This window comes from Podarcis filfolensis, assembly GCF_964270895.1.
Source record: "Podarcis filfolensis genome assembly, chromosome: 8".
Classification (NCBI taxonomy): Eukaryota; Metazoa; Chordata; class Lepidosauria; order Squamata; family Lacertidae; genus Podarcis; species Podarcis filfolensis.
The window spans coordinates 5,098,253-5,117,445 of record NC_139611.1 but is presented as its reverse complement, the minus strand read 5'-3'; the positions used below and the strand labels follow the sequence as shown (position 1 = coordinate 5,117,445).

The following is a 19,193-nucleotide window of genomic DNA, read 5'->3' as shown; positions in this document are numbered from 1 at the left end:
TTAAAATAACGGAACAGGATTTTGGGCCTCACTCCCTTTTAGAAGGGCGGGGGGACGGGGACCAAATCCTGTGTAGTCTGTAGGGCAAAGCACAGATCACAGCCCACCTGGGGACACGGGCTATGCTCTGCCAGTTTTGGGGATTCTGGACTAGCAGACCCTGTTCTTATCTAGCCAGGCCCTTCACACATCCTTAAGCAAGGCTGTGTCCTCAAGACCACTGAGCACAGGTGGACGAAGCCTCCAGTTTGAAGAGATCCTGGAGCATTAATTCTTGCTTTGCAAACCTAACTTAGAGTGACTAGGGCTGTCCTTGTTGTGCTGCTGTTTTTAAATTTAAAAAAGAGGGAGAAAGTAGTTCATTCTTTGGAGGGGGGAAATTCCAATGGAGGTCACCTGCTTTTCAGGACACTGGAACTAGGTGTTTTTCTTCAATAATCAAAGACAGTACTTCAAAGATAAGCATCAAAATGATTGTTTATTGAGAGACCATCTGCTTTGATACATTACACTGTAAGTGCATGGCCACCGTAGGCAAGAAATGGGAGGCAATGTAACATGCTGTACAGAAAGCCTATTGAAGCCAATATGCAGTGTTCCATTAACAGGACTTCCTCTTTTATATTTTAAATCATTCCCACTGCGGTAACGAGAAAGCACCCTAGCGGGGGGAAAACCCAATCTCAAACACAACCACTCTGAACGTTGGGTGTGTAATATGCATTTTTTTCAAGAGGTTCAGGTATCCCCCTCCCCAAAAGAAAGCTATGAGCTTTGCAACTGTCCCCACCACCACAAAAAAGCTAAAGGGGTAAGGAAGAAGAGAGCATATGAGAAATAGTGGATTGGGTCATGGTTTCAGCTGGCTGCTGTATAACCAATTGAAATGCAGGTTCAGCTAGGAACTAAGGGCGCCATTTGAATGTAAAAAGCAAGAACAGGCCCTTTAAAATATTCTCTCTTTTGGAGGGGCTGTGTGTATATCTGCATTAAATACTAGCTTGTCATATTTGCCAGGATACAAATAAAGCCAGCCTGTCTTGCTGCGTTTGGATTCAAGGCAGCAAGCGGCAGGTTTCCTTTGTCTTTCAGGCTCACCAATTCCACTAGAAAGACATGCACAGGTGCTCCAGGTGAGCAGAAGGCATCGCTTCCAAGCCTAGTGGATGTGCTAACTAGGAAAGTCACTTTAAAGCTATGAAAGGTGTGTGTGGTGGGAAGAGAAATATGTCTGGATTCTCCTTCTCACATTCCAGAGCAAGGAGCTCTAAAACAGAAATCAAACTACATTTTCACCAGCCTCATTAAAAAAAAAAAGCATTGGCATTTATATAGTGCTTTAAGATCACTATCAATTGCTTGACATATGTTAGCTCAGTCCTTCTTACCCTTTATTACCCCCATATTGCAGAAGGGAAAACACCTTGGGCCAAGGCTACTTTCCACCACTGTGCCATACAGCTCTCCCACATGCTTGGCAGAGGATGCCCTTCACTTCGCCAACCATCTAAAGCAGCAGTTGACACAAGTGCCCCATATGAAGATCTGATTTGCACAATTCCCCCGCATAAAATCCCCATTGCCCACCCACTGCCTAGTTCAATAGGCCCCATTTTGGTTCAGTTCAGTACTTGCACAATTGCATTTCATCTATTCTATACAATTAGACTCTGCAATGATATGTGTACTTGCATATAGCCATAATATATTGTTTTTCAACTATGCAATGGCAGAAGGATTAAACAAACACAAAATGCAATTCAAAAAGAAAAGAGTGCACAAATCGGTCTACAGCATACCTAGGCCTCCTGCACATACAGCAACCATACTAAGAGGACCAGGGAGAGAAATCTTCACCATACAAATTGGAATGGCGACCTGCTCAGTGCTGGGATCAGGCTTTTGAAGAACTTGGCAATACATTTTCTTCTTCTTCAGCAACTGCAGAAAGGATTTTGCTTTACTGCACTTCAGAGACCTGAGTAGGTTTCAAACCAACAATGGCAGCCCTGCAACTAGTCAGCTGCCTCTTGAGACTTTGAAACCAGAAGGAGAAGCCCAGTGAGGATGCGGAACATCTTGCAAAATTGCATATTATGAACCTCATTGCCTGGGAACCTAAGTTCACGCTGCTTTGTGTTCCTTGGCAGAAAGGCTGAAGAACTATGTGATGAGCCAAGGCTTTCTGAATTCCCTGCAAATGCCTCCCACACAAGTTCATGGGACTTAATGGGAACTGTGCAGGAACACAATGCATTCTGAGGAACGGATTCCCCATGGTCTTCATCCAATCTAGTTTGCATAGCTCAGTAACAACATAAAACCTCCTACACATCTGCCTATAGTCCATGGGAGAATAAAGAGCACTGTCCAGTTAATTGTAAGATAATCAAAACAATAATGTGTCCTGAATACATTTGGTACTGCAGGATGCATAAGACTGATGGGGGAGCCACTGAGATGTTCGCCACCTCTTGCATAGATGAGACCCTCTCAAAGGGCAAGACCAAGACAACGGGATGAGCAACTAGGCCCAGTGTGCTGAAAGGAGGATCCAGAAACCAAGAGAGGAGGAGGAGTTTTGGATTTGATATCCCGCTTTATCACTACCCGAAGGAGTCTCAAAGCGGCTAACAGTCTCCTTTCCCTTCCTCCCCCACAACAAACACTCTGTGAGGTGAGTGAGGCTGAGAGACTTCAGAGAAGTGTGACTGGCCCAAGGTGCCAGCTGCATGTGGAGGAGCGGGGAATCGAACCTGGTTCACCAGATTACGAGTCTACCGCTCTTAACCACACTGGCTTTTTACAGACAAGACGAGAAAGGGCAGAAAGCTAAGAGACGGTTTAAAGGTCTGTCTAGAATACTGACCCATTTCTGTGATATCCAGCTTGAATTTTTGTGATGGTTCCAGCACAGCATTCCTAGCCAGCAGGTATGATTGGTAAGAAAACGTTATGGGACTCAGGCTGCAATCCTATACAGCAGCCTTCCCTAACATAGCACTCACCAGATGTTTTGGAGTACAGCAACATACAGCTGTGTGGGATGGGAATGGTGGGAGTTGGAGCTCAAAACATCTGGAAGGCACCAGGTTGGAGAAAGCTGCTGCAGACAACAGACTGGTGAGCATTCTGAGAATATGTCTGAGTCCGCCCTGTAATTCAGAGGCACAGAACCATTTTCAGCCCAAGGACCAAGTTGCCTTGTGGGCAGTTTTCTGGGGTGGGTGGGTGTGGAGAGACATAAAGAAGAACAGGCAGGGAAACAGAAGTGCCTCTAAACTTTGTGCAACAAGGTACACACACATGCACAGAGGTTTCTGCACACTCACAACCCTCCATCCAGGCAAGGGAGAGGCATTACCCCAGCTCAAGGGTGTGTTTGAGCCAGGCAACAGCGCAAAGCAGGGCTGAAGAAGATGGGGCCTGGTCTAGTCCCAAGGGCCAGGTAGAAGGGCTTTGAGGGCCCCACCCCTGCTGTAATTAAATTAGAGTACACTAATTAAATATTAGTACACTAATTAAATATTAAATTAGAGTACACTAAATTTAATATTAACACAGAACAAAAAACTGTGATTCCTTCCCATACAAAGTGATGCTACCTTCATTAAATAACACAAAAAGGATTCACTACAATAAAGGGGGACACACACTTACAGCAGTGTAGGGGCCCTTACACTTGTTTTTAATTCCAAACACTCAATTACATAACCCAGATGCATTGGTTAGGGATGCTGGCCTAGCCATATCTATGACCAAGCAAATTATTGACTAATGACTCAGAATGGTCAGTGGGTATTCACTCACTAGTCAAGAAACAGCTGGATTTTCCTTGACTGTTCTGAACAGGAGAAACTAATCCGACTGTGGGTGAAGGTGGTTTGCTATAACAAGATATAAACAAGATCTGTGTGCGTGCTAATAGAATAAAAGCAGATTTGGAGACAGAGAGACAAAAAAAGTCCAGTTTGAGAATGAGATGGGCTTAGGCAGGCTTCCACAACCTTGGCCCTCCAGATGTTTTGAGACTACAATTCCCATCATCCCTGACCACTGGTCCTACTAGCTAGGCATCATGGGAGTTGTAGGTCAAAAACATCTGGAGGGCCGAGGCTGAGGAAACCTGGGCTTTGGGTTCTGAAAGGCTAAAAGTATTGGGGTATTTTTTGTAGTCACTCTCTCAGGATGGCAGAGCTTAAGCTGGTGTTGCTTCCCCTGCTCTAAGCCTGCATATTTTGTAACCTAGGGAACTGCCTTACACCAAGTCAGACAATCAGTCCATCCACTCAGTATTCCCAACCACTACATGCAGATGCCAGGGAGTGACTCTGGAACCCTCTGCAAGATAAACATCTGATCTGCCACTGAACTACAGCCCTCCTTCCACCTACACTGTAGGAGCTTGAGACTCACAGGGGAAGAAGGGAGTGTCTGGCAAAGGCAAAGCAGGGCAGGCTAAGTCAAACTGGAGGCCAGGCAAGAACAGTACTATGGACAGTTCCACTAAAACAATGTTGTCTCTGCAAAAGGCGCCTACAGCAAACTGAACCTTTCCGTAGGTCGACAAGACCTGGAGGGACACACAAGAGGGCTCTACCTCTCTGGTTTAAAGGCCACACCTTATTGTGCAGTCTTCTGCAAGGCTGTGGAGATAGCGATATTGCAGGGGACTAATCTGATGAGGGTGGTGTGGGGACTATGTCTTCAGGCCGCGAGGACATCAAAGAAAGCACTCATGAGCTCACATCTTGGACCACGTGGTGTCCTCCTATGTACTGACACCTTCTCTTTCCATAAACATGCTTCCCACCTCCTCTTTTGAGACAACAAAGCAGTGTAAGTAGGGAAACTGTGGCACTCTACATTTACAGGAGCACAGACCGAATTAGGTCTTCACGTGATGGTGGGGCCACACCTACATTTTGGAACCCTCTGTCTCGATATCAGGCACCATCATTGCACTTTTTGGGCACCTGCAAAAAAGCCTCCTTGTTTAGACAAGGCTACCCAGATGTTTAGAAAGCTGGTGCGAGTTTCAATCTGTTTTCAGTCTGTTGTTACTCAAACTTTTCAAAAGTTTAAATTATTGCCGTTAGCTTTATTATTGATAATTTTATTTTTGTAAACCACTTATGGGAGACCTGAAAAGGTCCAAGTGAGTATCTTTTTCTTTGGATACATAAAGTCACCAACAAGCTTCACTGTTGGAAGGGCTCAGGGATGAATATAAAGCTGCCTTCTACTGGGTTAGATTGTTGACCTGTCTTTTCCCTGCACCGTCTTCTCCAGTCGTCCCCAACCTGGTGCTCTCCAGATGTTTCTGACCACAAACCCCAGTAGCCTCAAGAACTGCCCCTCACCACCCAAGTGAACAAACCTAGACTCTACATTCTTCATCTGAGGTGCCCCCTCCGAGGGAGATGCGAAGGGTGGCAACACAAGAAGGGGCCTTTTCAGTAGTGGCCCCCCATTTAGGGAATGCTCTCCCCAGAGAGGCATGCTTGCTGCCATCACTAGCTCTCTTATAGGCACCAGGCAAAAACCTTTTTATTCACCCAGGCCTTTGGTTCTTTAATTTTAGCAGGGTGGTGTGGAGCTGGGTCTATATATATAATTTGTGTATTTTAAGCTGTTTTATTCTTGTTTTTATACTCATTCTTAATGTACATTTTTTGTAAGTCGCTTAGTGTTTCATTTTTTGGAAGCGAGAGACCAATAAACAGCAGCAACAACTCACAGTCCCAGCCAGCATGGCTGCGTGATGCTGGGGGTTATGGGAGCCGTAGTTCAAAACATCTGGAGGGAAATCAGGTTGGGGGGCATGGCTCTCATCTGGCTGGGTTTTGCACAGCTGTCTGAAATCTTGTAAACTGGGTTTTGGTGCTTGGTATCAAATTTTACCTTCTTCACCCATCAGGAAACCTGCCTCTCCCTGAGGTCCCTTCCCTCAAAATTCTTCTTCCATAAACAAAGCTTTTCTGGATCATTGTACTCTCACTTCCACAGAACTGCCTGCCATTAAGATGGCAACTGTGATATCAGGGTGAATCCCACCTTTCTGGCTAATCCTGAATGCTCCTCTGGGCAGGGAATGCTTCCATTTGCTTTCCATACAGCACCAAATATACTGGTGCATATTTGGAGCACAATTAAAAAGCAGACCCTACCTGCCCGCGGACTGTCTCGCCAGAGTGGTGCATGCTCTGGTTATCTCCCGCTTGGACTACTGCAATGCGCTCTACGTGGGGCTACCTTTGAAGGTGACTCGGAAACTACAACTAATCCAGAATGCGGCAGCTAGACTGGTGACTGGGGGCGGCCGCCGAGACCATATAACACCGGTCTTGAAAGACCTACATTGGCTCCCAGTACGTTTCCGAGCACAATTCAAAGTGTTGGTGCTGACCTTTAAAGCCCTAAACGGCCTCAGTCCGTATACCTTCAGTATACCTTCAGTATACCTGAAGGAGCGTCTCCACCCCCATTGTTCTGCCCCGACGCTGAGGTCCAGCACCGAGGGCCTTCTGGCGGTTCCCTCATTGCGAGAAGCAAAGCTACAGGGAACCAGGCAGAGGGCCTTCTCGGTAGTGGCGCCCGCCGTGTGGAACGCCCTCCCACGAGATGTCAAAGCGATAAACAACTACCTGACATTCAGAAGACATCTTAAGGCAGCCCTGTTCAGGGAAGTTTTTAACGTGTGATATTTTAGTGTATTTTTGGTTTCTATGGAAGCCGCCCAGAGTGGCTGGGGAGGCCCAGCCAGGTGGGCGGGGTATAAATAATAAATTATTATTATTATTATTATTATTACTATTATTATTATTATTATTAAAAGCAAACAAACCACCAAATTACTTTGGGCATTTTCCATACAAAGGTCTGCTTGAACCTCCGTCTCCATCACCAAGTTAATGGCTACTAGGTACCAGTTTCCACTTGTGTTTTCAAAACCCCACCCCTAAAGAGTGATATTCTAATCTGGTTGCAGATGAAAGCATCATCGCCATCATCCCCAGGGTAAAGAGGAAGGCAGAGCCATAGGAAAGAGGTGCTGTATGGCTTGTGGGTTCCCCATCAGGATCAGTGCTTTCTCTTCAATGTTCTTACATGGCAGTTTGTTGCAGAGGGCAGGCAGCAGTTTCCGCTTGCTCGGCATAGCTCTCCACTCATGTCCGAAAAGCAACAGGCCACGGCAACCCTTTGACAAGATAAGAGCAGCTCCTCCTTCCAGAAAAGCTTTGCAGTATCACGCCAGCTCCCCCCTTCTTTCAGAGATTGCATTTGTGCCAGAACATGGTTCACTGCAACCTTTGCTAAACTGCTGCCTGTTAGATGGCTTGGGCTACATATCCCGTTAGCCCTAGGTTCATTTTGTACTTATTTATTTCAGGTGCTTTAATTCAGAATTTCTCAGTGGTGTTTAGAAATTATATGGCTACGCTGTCTGGGGTTGGGCAGGGAGCTGTAGTCTCCCGGTCTGCCCCACAGAGGACCTTAAAGTCCATAAATAGCAACACCTTAGATGGCCCGGGCCCTAAGGAAGTTAGATTAGCCTCAACCAGAGCCAGGGCCTTTTCAACACTGGCTCCGGCCTGGTGGAACGCTCTGTCTCATGAGACCAGGGCCCTGTGGGATCTGATTTCTTTCCGCAGGGCCTGTAAGACAGAGTTGTTCCACCTGGCCTTTGTCTTAGAATCAATTTGATTCCCTCCCCGCCCCCCTTTCTTTTTTCCTTTCTCCTCCTGTGATGAGGCTGCATTTTAATGTTTTAATTGTTTTAATGTTGTATTTTAATCAACTTGTTTTTATTATTGGTTTTTAGCCGCCCTGAGCCCGGTCTTGGTTGGGGAGGGTGGGGTATAAATAAAATTTATTATTAATTATTATTATTATTACTACTACTATTATTAGTCCAGAACATCTGCTGGAGTGCATCAGCTTGATGAAGGCTGTCGCGGGACATGGATCAGCATCTCAGTGCTGTGTTATGATCAATGGGCTACAGAATTTACTTTGAACTTTTAACTACATTGTCTACTGCCAATTATCATCTAAGAGACCACAACAAACACTAACCATGCCAGGCTGAGCTTGGCACTACTTGCAGTGAAACATTTCTACAGGGGCAACCTGAAGGTAGACTGCAGTTCACTGGGCTACCTAGAACAGGTGTCGTCAACTAGATCTTGATGCACCACAATGCCTACCAACCCCAGGGAGCAAGGCCAAAGGTCAGGGGTGATCCGAGCAATATCAGGGAAGCCAACTACTTGCTGAGATTCTTTCTGAGAATGATAAGTTGCCCTGATCCTGCTTGAAGTGGTTCCGAATAAGCAGTTCATTGGCACAGCTTCAAAATAACGCTTTGATTGTGAAGAGATGCTGAGCATAGAAACATAGAATTGTAGAGTTGGAAGGGACCCAAAGGGTCATTGAGCCCACACTGAGCCCATACAGGAATTGTATGCACTCCTACTTTACAAATTTAAAATACACCCAGTGGGGTGCCACCCATTTCATCGTTGTTGTTACTGCTGCTGCTGCTGCTGTTGCTGGTATTATTAGTGTGCAAGACAAAAGTCAGCCCACACAATTTACAAAACAAAAGTATACACACACACACATCAGAAATATTAAATAACTAGCTCAGACAGCAAGAAATTCAACAACAAAGATGCCACTTCTGGTGCTGAATTTCTCCCCAGTGAATTTCCAGCAGACCGCTGGGGAAGTCAATGGGGTGCTCTCCAGACGTTGTTGAACTACAGATTCCATCAACCCTGTTCATTCGCCATGCCATCTGGGGCTGATCGGAGCTTGAGGCCAACAACATCTGGAGGGCACCAGGTGTTGGCCACCCTAGGTCTATCACAACTAAGGTTGTCAACCTAGACCATGGCATTTCCCAGCTGCTGGTCTGTATCAATTGCAGCTGCTTAAGCAACTCATTGGGGGAAAATAGTTCCCCCAGTAAAGACACAGGGACAGAGATTGGGGCTCATGGCATGAGTAGAAGACACACCTTTATCCTTGTCTTTAAGGATATGAGAAATCAAGTAATTCCCCCGGGCATTACATTTGAGCAGTCAAAGACATTTTGGTCTTGGAGGCAGAAAATCCAGGTGATGCCTCGCATGATCATAATCAAGATATTTGTTCCCTGCCCTTTTTTACTGGTATTCCAAAATGGGCTGCAGACTGTCTGATTCTGCCTAACGGCAGCCTTGCAACACACCCACACACCCTATACTTGATCACCCTTTTGAAAAAAGGAACTTCAACCTCCCGCAATATATTGCAACAGGCTAATAATCATTCCCAGAATTTCAGTCTTGCGCTGTTTATTAAAGAATCTGCTACACGTCATTTCAATGACTTTTGGTCAATTCATAAACCTTAGTACAGGATAAATTATTTCCACCATGTTAGATTTGCCAATCCAGATGCATGATTCATTTTTGGAAAAACAAAACAAAAATTTAAAAGGTCCCAACACTCACAGTTGTTTTGCTCACAGCACTGTCCTCAAGCAACCAGGTACTTCCATTATTCTGTGTCCAGAACTCTTCAACAAGTTCAAGTAGACTTAAAATGTTAAACATTCTTTTTTAAAAGTACTTTAATTCACAGAAATGTTCTTTTTTTGGTTTCTTATACACAGCAGGTGGTTACTTTGTTTAAAAAAATCCATTCTTTTTTTCCATATATTTTTTCAGTATCTGACTATACAATAACGTTCTATCTAAAGCTTTGTCCACATAATCCAGACCCGGTCGCCTGTGCTTCGGGATTCAGAAGTCAAAACAACCCCACCCCCCTCCCAAAAAAATATAAAGATCTATCAACAATTTTACTAAGATAATTTCCATAGTTCTGTCATGTAAATCATCAGGAAAGTGCAGCAGAAACACGGAAATGGACACATCACACATAAGCAATACTTTTTATCATGAAGTGTGCATGTAGATCTTAGAAAGATTCAGAGAGAACGGGCATGACGATTAAATCCTATTTACAGAATTTGTTAAGCTAATTTCTGAGGGGGAGATTTAGATGGGGGGTGGGGAAGCTGGAAGGGGGAATACTCAGGGACGTCATCAAAGTGTCTTTCCTTCATGTAGGAGAGGCTGATACATCTATAAATTTAGTCATTCATACTTTCACACGTGGGAAAACTGCACTTTGCACCAATACAGCTACATACACATACACAGAGTTAGCATTAAGCTAATAATTATTCCACTATGGAGTCAGGGTAGGTCCTTCCGTTCAGAAGAACATCTTCAGAGTGGCAAGTTAACTTTGGACTTGAAGATCAGAAGCCGATGAAAACAAGTTTACTCTATCCAGTAGTTTGACGAAACTGAGCATATCAAGGTGGAAATAAAAGGTAAAACCCATTCAGGTACACCTAAGCTGGAAAGCACTTACTCTCAACTGGCTGACAAGGTGTGCATGCGAGGCTCTACAAAGACTGAAGGATCTAAATAAAGATTACAGTCCTTTGCCTACTGGGAAGGGCGGGGGGAATGGCTCCATAGTACTGTGTTAACACTATACCTAGTTGCAACATAGGGAGACAGCCAAAAGAAAAAAAACCAAAAACAACCTCACCCGCAGGAATGTCTGACATGTACATTAATTTTACAGAATTCCTCTACAGGCCAAGCCCTCCACCAGAGTACACATCCGTTGCTACAAATGCCCTCTTCAACTGAGGATTCATCCAACAGGAAAAAAAACCTTAGCCATGCTTTTTAGACATTATGATGTTTTACGTTTAACTATTTTGCAATGGATAATTTCCATAGCTTGGGTGTTGTTTTTTAAATCTTATTTTATTAAGCACAGCCCATTCCTAAGCATACTGCAGAATGCTGGTTAGGGAGCAAAATGTCCACTTTCCAAGCTGGAAATGTATCTACTCAGCAGATCTCAAGCACAGTTTTAGCTGTGGAGGAGAAGGAGGCAATGCACAGAGTCCTGCCCCCAAAGCCTTCCTAAGAGAGCCCCTGCACATCAGAGAGGGGCAATGGTGACTTATTTTCACGGTCCTTCTCCTTCTTGGTTTTAGATTACGAAAAGAAGTTGACATACCATTTGGTTAGCATTCTCTAGACTAAGGCGGGATGGGGGCCCCAGATGTATTAGTTGTATGCATTTCTAGTAAGGATCATACACAGGTTACACGTAATTCATGTACAGTTATGGTTCCAGTGGAGCTGGTGGGGAGGTGAAATCATAGCAAAGAGATTAATAAACAGCGGTGCTCCCATTAGAGATAGGCTAGTAGAGAGAAGTGCACAAGGTAGCAAGTTGCATCAAGGACGTGCTGAGACGGAGGGCAAGGGAGTCCCAAGAGAGGGGCCATGATTTGGGGTTCAGGGTGTGGGCTCCTTCCATCTGCAGGGTTATTTTTAAACAAAACAACAACAGGAACACAAAATCACCTGACAACTAAAGATTTAGCTCCGTTGGGAAAACGAAAACAAAACAAAACAAAAAACCCACATTGGATTTAAGGTACGTTACAGAAACCGCCTTGGTTACTGAGTGGCTGCTACAGGTCTATGAGCTGATCCACTAGCAGAAGAGACCTGGCTAGGTTGGGAAGACTGGATTCAGAGCTTCCACTGCTGTTTCTAGAATGCCCACCTGAAAGTGTGAGAGATAGCAATTCAGTATCGAGCAAGAGAATTAAAGGGAATTAAAAGTTAGCTTTTTTATTTCAATAAATAAAATGAAAAAGGCGTTCACAAGCAAACAAAAAGGAAGAGCAAGCTACAAACTAGAGAAAGCAGCAGCAGCAGTCTGGAATCTACACAAGTGTGGCTCTTGGAGTTACAGTAGATAGATGCAGAAAGTTTTGCAGACACAGTCTTCAACGTGGTTTTTGAAGAGAGATTCCAACAACCAAAGGTCTCAGCTGCTCCCTTCTAAAAAGTTAAGTCAGCCAGCAGCGGCTCTGCCCGTGGCACTGCACTCCTGATACAGATGTCAACAGGAGAACTATCTTTATCTTTAAGTGTGGCAGCACCTACACTTCAGAACTCTCTGCCTATAGAAGTCAGGCAGGTGTCTGCTAAAAACGTTTTTGTTTAGACAAGCCAGTACAGAAAGTTGATGCGAGTTTTAATCTGTACTTAGTCTATTTTTGTTTTAACTTTTTCAAAGTTTTAAATTATTGTTGGTTTTTCTTATTGATAATTTTATTGAGGTTTGTTTGCTTTTACAGTCAAGCAGTGTATAAGGTAAAGGTAAAGGGACCCCTGACCATTAGGTCCAGTCGTGGACGACTCTGGGGATGTGGTGCTCATCTCGCTTTATTGGCCGAGGGAGCCGGCGTACAGCTTCCGGGTCATGTGGCCAGCATGACTAAGCCCCTTCTGGCAAACCAGAGCAGTGCCATTTACCTTCCCGCTGGAGCGGTACCTATTTATCTACTTGCACTTTGACATGCTTTCGAACTGCTAGGTGGGCAGGAGAGGGACTGAGCAACAGGAGCTCACCCCGTCGCGGGGATTCGAACCACCAACCTTCTGATCGGCAAATCCTAGGCTCTGTGGTTTAACCCACAGCGCCACCCATGTCCCTTAAGCAGTGTATAGATTATGTGAAATAAGTAAACAGAATAAATGGAGGGTCAGGGGCTTAGATCTAGATCTCCTCCCTCTCTAAGCAACCTCATTTAGTATCCTCTTCTCTAGGATGACTTTACAACAGTGTTAAGGAAATATTAGATCAGGAATCTGTTACTGGGCAGGGCTCCATGACAAAAATTGAGAGGGAGAGTCCTGTGCGCATGGACCAGGGACAAAGGGGGAAAGGCAATTTCAAAAGTTGTGGCACACCAAATTCTTATTCAATAGGGAGCTTCTGTGTCTTCCCATGGAGGCCTCAATGTTACACATGTCTTATCAAAAGATGCCCCTGCTCCTTTTCAGCTGCTCATGGTCTACATTCCGCGTTTTCTCTGCACAACTGCTTTGGTAAGGTAAAGGGACCCCTGACCATTAGGTCCAGTCGTGGCCGACTCTGGGGTTGCGGCGCTCATCTCGCTTTCTTGGCCGAGGGAGCCAGCGTACAGCTTCCGAGTCATGTGGCCAGCATGACTAAGCCGCTTCTGGCGAACCAGAGCAGTGCATGGAAACGCCGTTTAACTTCCCACTGGAGCGGTACCTATTTATCTACTTGCACTTTGACGTGCTTTCAAACTGCTAGGTTGGCAGGAGCTGGGACCGAGCAACAGGAGCTCACCCCGTCGCGGGGATTCGAACCGCCGACCTTCTGATCGGCAAGTCCTAGGCTCTGTGGTTTAACCCACAGTGCCACCTGCGTCCCTTTACGACAGAATGTTCAACTGCAGCCTAGCACCCCAATACACTCTCTAGCTTTAAGACGTGTTGTGTTTTAGAATATAACTCTGTGCCTTTGGGCCTATATGAAACTCCCAGTCAAAAATCAGGATGGCAATGTGTGGGAGAGAGGGGCTGTGAATCCAATGGGTCACCTGGCCAAGAGGCCCTACCCCTTGATTCCTTCCACCACAAATCCTCAAGCTTGTATTATAGCTATTCCCTGCAGTGAACTCTGGGTCAGGATTCAAAGACCCTCAGGATTAGTTCCATGGGCACAAGGTGGGTGGTTGTCTCCTAATTATGCTAAGTTGCAACCTGCTTTTTAAACCAATAGGGCGTGGCATTGGAAGGAGCCATAGAGTAGTGATGGAAATCAACTGCAAATCCCATTGGGTTGGTATAGGCCCCGGTGGGAGCCTAACCAAATCTTGAGTACTGGAATTTGGTTCTAAATCACAAGGGTTCTTTGGAGATGATTAGAGATAGTTCCCCCTTTATGATCAGGAGATTTGGGGCAGTAACACTATTATGCCAGATTCCAAAATAATTTTCTTATTACTCAAGATGTTTGGATGCTCACCTTTCCTCAACGTGTCCTTGTCACAACAAGTGGGAACTGAAAGGAGCCCAGCGCTGCCAAGACTATGGAAGCTGAAGAAGACTGGGCTCAGGCATGGAGACCCTGCAAGCCTTGAGCCTCAGGTTTAGTTTCAGGCCATACATGCTACCACAAAGAAAGACACTGCCTTAAAATCTGAAGTCACCCCCAGTCTGCCTGCTTACCTTGTGAATTTTTGGATATCAACACAGGGATGGGGTCAAACTCGTCTCCTGCCACCTTTTCAGAGCCCTCAGGGACATCGAAGCCAGAGATCAGGTTAGTATCTTCTGCAGCACGATGGGGAGAGGGGTGGAAGTTTTAAAAAGGAGCAAAAAGATAGAGCAGAGAAAGCTGGTTAGAAACCACCAAAACAACATTAGCTGCATGTGTTTTGTTGCAAAGAAGGATTAGCGGACGGAGAGTCTTCCCCAACCCGCCATGTCTTCCAGCTGTTTGGGTCGAAAAGCTCCCATCACAGTCCCAAACAGCTGGAGGACACACCAGGCGAGCAAAGGCAAGGTTGGAAGCTGGAGCTTTAAATTGTTACGAGTTAAAAAGGAGAGCGAGGTATAAACATGAAAAATAAACAGAAGCGGCAGCGGCAGCAGAGACAGTTTTGTGAGAAAGGAAGCAGCCAGGCTGCGTTAAAGAGTTAGTAACGTTCCCAGGGACCTGATCTCACAAGGCACAAGAAAAGGCAGTGAAGAGAGAAGCCCGAGCCCTGGTTCAAATGAGGCAGTGCTGTGCTCCACCAGGAGGGTGTGGGCCTCTGGCAGACTCATTATTATTATTATTATGTATAGAATTTATATACCGCCCTATACCCAGAGGCCCTATACTCAGGGCGGTTCACAGAACGCAGACTCATGGTGGGAATACCATTTGGGAAGGCAAACATAGTCTACCACCCCCTTCGAGATGCCACAGTTGTGGAAAACAGGGCTCCTCCTCCAAGCCACGAGCTCAGTGACATTCCCACATGCTCCCAAGGCACTCACAGTGGAGGGCAAGGGGTTATTTCAGGCCAGCCCAGAGCTGTCAGGTGTGGTTTCAGTTCTGGCACAGATTTTGACAAGAGATCCCGTCGAGTCACTTTTGAAAAGTGGCAAACCCCCAGCAAAAGCAGCTGCCACTTAGTGGTCCTGCAATGGCAGAGCTTCCTAGTGGCGTAAGGTGATGCTAGAAGAAACTCAGCATACCAGCTTCAGACAGTTTGCACACACGCGCACGCGCACACACAAGAGTAAGGCAACTTCTCCAAGGAATTAAATCTGCTTTCAAAGTGCTACTGACTGGAAGAAATGCAATATCTGTAACATTCCCCCCCCCCAAAAAGCTATTAAACAAAGATTCTTAATTTCTACCTCCACCAAGAGGATGCCAAAGAATGACCAGGAGTTCTTTTAGAGATGGGGAAGCTCCAGATATTCTACAGCTCTCAGCACCCTCAACTATGGACCATGCTAGCTGGGGTGAGTGAGTTGGAATCCAACAACATCTGGAGGACCACAGATAGACCCCTTCCCTGCCTTATTTTGCTTATTTTGAAATTAAGCAGATCACTTTTCCCACTCACTTTCGCTTCTTCCCACACCCAGATTCCGACATAGAGAACAACAGAATCCTAACTAATCCTAACTAAGCTCATCTGCTGCCAAGCCAGGTCTGAGGTCCCTGTATTAATTTACAAAGCCCTGAACAACTTAGGTCCAGGGTGCCCTAAGAGCCACTTAAACCCTTATATCCCATCTCAATCACCAAGATCATCTGCAAGAGCGTTGTTGGTCATCCCGCAAGCTGACAAGGCTCATCTGACAGCAATTCAAAACAGAACCTTGTCCTGTGGAACACCCTGCCACTAGAGATTCAGCAGGTGCCTTCTGAGTCAATCTTTAAACACCTGCTGAAAACTCTTCTATTCTGCCAGGCTAATGTTGGGAATTAACAAGACATCTTTCCATAATGGCTAGTTGACGGTCTCCAATTTTAATTCTTTTGTTATATATAGAGACTATTGTCCAACCCCCTGCAATGCAGGAACCACAACTAAAGAATCCCTGACAGATGGCCATCTAACCCTTGTTTAAAAACCTTGAATGAAAGAGAGCCCACCACCTTCTGAGGCTAGCTGTTATACTAGCAAACAGCTCCTATCCTCAGAAACCTCATCTTAATGTTTAGAACAAGCTAGAACTGTAAATCTTTGACCAAACTGCGGGCGACAGTGGAAGACAGAAGTGCCTGGCGTGCTCTGGTCCATGGGGTCACAAAGAGTCAGACATGACTAAACGACTAAACAACAACAACAGAACTGTAAATCACTCTTAGTTTCTTACTCCAGTGGAAGCAACATGGATCCATTCCCATTGCACTTGCTCACTGCACATCCAGCTACTGATAAAACATAAAACTGGTGCTCTTGCTCATAACAATTCCCTTTGTCGCTCATGCTTCATTATGCCCAGCAAAAGATGCTGATGTACTAGAACTCCAGGCAGATGTAGCCCATACCAAGAGGAGTATTTTATTGCCGCTTGGTGGGTAAGGCTCACCTGGGCCACATGCAGTGTGGAGTGAGCCAGGAACTGAGAGCTGCGAGGGCAAAGAGCCCCACCAGGAGGCAAGAGCAGAGAACAAGCCAGGGGTAAAAAACGCCAGGCCAGAAACGCAAGATGCGCTGGAGCTCCAGTAGATCTGGTCGCTCAAGGGAAGGGAAGCCGCTTTGAATGTAGAAGGTTCCAGGTTCCATCTCCAGCATATGTGCCAACTCTATGGGGCTGAGGACAGCTCAGCCCCCCCCCCCAAAGTATGCGGTGATGGGGCTGACCCCCCCCCAAAAAAATCTTGAGGTGATGGGCCTTGCCAGGCCTCCTTGCAGTGACGGACAGCCTCACTGGGCCTCGCGGCCTCCTTCCAACATTTGTGACATCACATGGGGGTGTTGCACGTGTGATGTCACGTGCACGCGATGAGCCCCCCCCCCCAATTGTTGCGCGGCACTTGGTGCCTCTGATCCTCAGCATCTCCATATAGGGCTGGGAGCTGCTGCAAGTCAGCATAGGCAATTCTGGACAGGCTAATGGTCTGACAGCTTACTATGTTCACTTCCTCCTATGTTCAAGCAAGGCTCAGCTTGGAAAGAAGTCCTTATATCCCTTCCTGCCCAACACAGAGCCAATGGCCAGCCTGGGCTGGGGAGGTGGGGCCAGGCCAGATTTGGAAAGCTCATCCCCAAAGGCCTGAAGCTACACTGCGAAACACAGATGGCAGTGGTCAGCCGTTCCAAAGCACTGCATATGTGCCAAGAGGACAATTAATTTATCTAGCGCTAGCCATGTGCATCCGGGGCACTTATCACCATCATTATTATTTATTAAATGTATTAGTTGCTTTTATGTCATGGCGACCCAGAGCCAACCCGCACACATTAGGACTGGGGAGGGAGGTGATACATTAAAATATCCCACCCTCTCTAAAAGGTCATAAGTAGTTAAAAGCCAAAGGCCCAGTTAAAAAGGAATCTTTTTGCCTGGCGCCTGAAGATATGCAACGATGGTGCCAGGCGAGTCTCCCCAGGGAGAGCATTCCGCAAGCAGGGAGCCACCAATGAAAAGGCCCTGCTCTTTACAGGGGAACACAAGCAAAAGATGCTGAGAAGAAACATCTGACACAAACAAGTGGAGCACAGGCACGCAGCCCTCGGTATCAGATTACACCCAAAGGATTCAACTGCCAGAAGCTGCTCACCTCTGTTGGTGGGCCTGCCCCACAAGCAGCATACATTTAGAGAGTGAAGATGGAGAGACCAGAGGAAGAGCAAGAACTCCACAGGCAAGCGCTGAAGGAACGCCAGCAATTTTGAAGCCCATATTTCAGACCAGGCTGGGCAAATTCCCAACTTGGCACCTCAACCTGTCTGAGCTGCAGTTCTCACCATCTCCAGGCAGCACAGCAGAGCTCCTGTCGGCTTGAGAATCATATGGCCAGGCTGTCCTGGGCTGATGGAAGTTGCGGCCCAAAACATTTGGAAGGCACCAGGTTGGGAGTGGTTGAAATAGTGTGTTGCTCACTTCCTATGAGCCCAACTTGCAGCTCAAACAATTGGCCACTAAGCTGCATCAACTGTGAAAGAGCTATCACAAAAATGTTCATGGAAGAAGGAAGTTTTGCACTGTGATCTGAAGAGAAAGAAAGAGGAAGGGCGTGCCAACGTAGGGGTTCACCCCCATCCAGCCCCCAGAAACTCATGTTAAGAGATCACACTGGACCCAGGAAAGAAGAAATGAAGGCATTGTCATTTGGCACACAAAAATAATTTGGAACTAACAGGCTCCTGCTAATTGAACCACCATCCTGCCTTGGCACACAGGGGCCGCCACAGCTTTTAACACAGATGCTTCCACCACTTTCATGTTGCACATGTCTCCCATTCCCCAACCTCCTCTCCCATTTGTACACAACACTTGAAGGTACTTTACCTTTGTGAGCTTGGGTTGAAACGGCTAAAGGAGCAAACTCATCCAGAAGGTCAGCAGCAGGATTAGAAAGCAGAGAGCAGTCAAGCAGGGAGTCCTCCCCAGTGACAGAATCTGATGGTCCCCGGTTAGCAAGCAAGAAAACAGTACAGAGAAGAGGAGGTTAGCAGTCACACCTGGCAAGCTGCTTGCCTGCAACTCATCCTGAGCTTGAATGTATCGGTTTTTAAAATCCTGGGCTGAAGTGGGGCCAAAATTAGTCGTTTTGAAAGGACTCGGCATATACAAGCAGCCTCTGAACAAATAAATTGATTTCAGGTGGTGGTGTTCTTGAAAATATCAGCTTAAAGGGCTTTGGGAGATGCCTTGCTGCTTATTTAACAGCTCTGGATTTTAAGGAGTTGAAATTCAATGTGATAGGAGGATTACAGTTACAGCACTCTGGGCTGAACTGTAGATGCGACTGATTCTAATCTGTTAGCTCTGTGAGAGCGTGGTGTTGATAATGCCAAGGCTGCAGGTTGCAGAATGTTATGCTGTTTAATACTTTGCCTTATTTAAATGTGTAGCATTTGGAGAGAGGTTGTGCACATATATATATACCCCAGAGAAGGTGTATGGATCTTTTTAAGATTTCAAATTAGCACTTTAAAGAAAAGTTCAGCTTGCAGGCAATGCCCCATTGCTGAGACTGGAAGACACAGAAGCCCACCCATTTCTTCATCATGATGTCACCAGCTTGACATCATGGCCCGC

At 46.0% G+C, this 19,193-nt stretch overlaps 1 protein-coding gene and 1 long non-coding RNA gene across 9 annotated transcripts in view; one reads left to right on the top strand and one right to left on the bottom strand.

Annotated features, from left to right (window-relative positions):
• Positions 1-19,193, bottom strand: part of AAK1 (AP2 associated kinase 1) — a 98,794-nt gene that overhangs the window by 8,506 nt on the left and 71,095 nt on the right. For 3 of the 8 annotated variants that reach the window (XM_083629264.1, XM_083629266.1, XM_083629265.1), the window contains 2 exons: positions 18,441-18,551; positions 14,145-14,249 (listed from right to left, as the gene is read on the bottom strand). The exons of 2 other annotated variants lie outside the window; for them this stretch is intronic. In XM_083629264.1, the coding sequence (XP_083485390.1) occupies positions 14,145-14,249; positions 18,441-18,551 (216 nt within the window). Of the gene's footprint in view, positions 1-9,327; positions 11,659-14,144; positions 14,250-18,440; positions 18,552-19,193 lie in introns of those variants that run through there. 3 more of the 8 variants (XM_083629271.1, XM_083629267.1, XM_083629268.1) reach the window with 3 other exon arrangements.
• Positions 2,814-3,950, top strand: LOC310769959. Its single transcript, XR_014551892.1, has 2 exons — positions 2,814-3,479; positions 3,514-3,950. It is a non-coding gene; the product is annotated as an uncharacterized lncRNA (long non-coding RNA).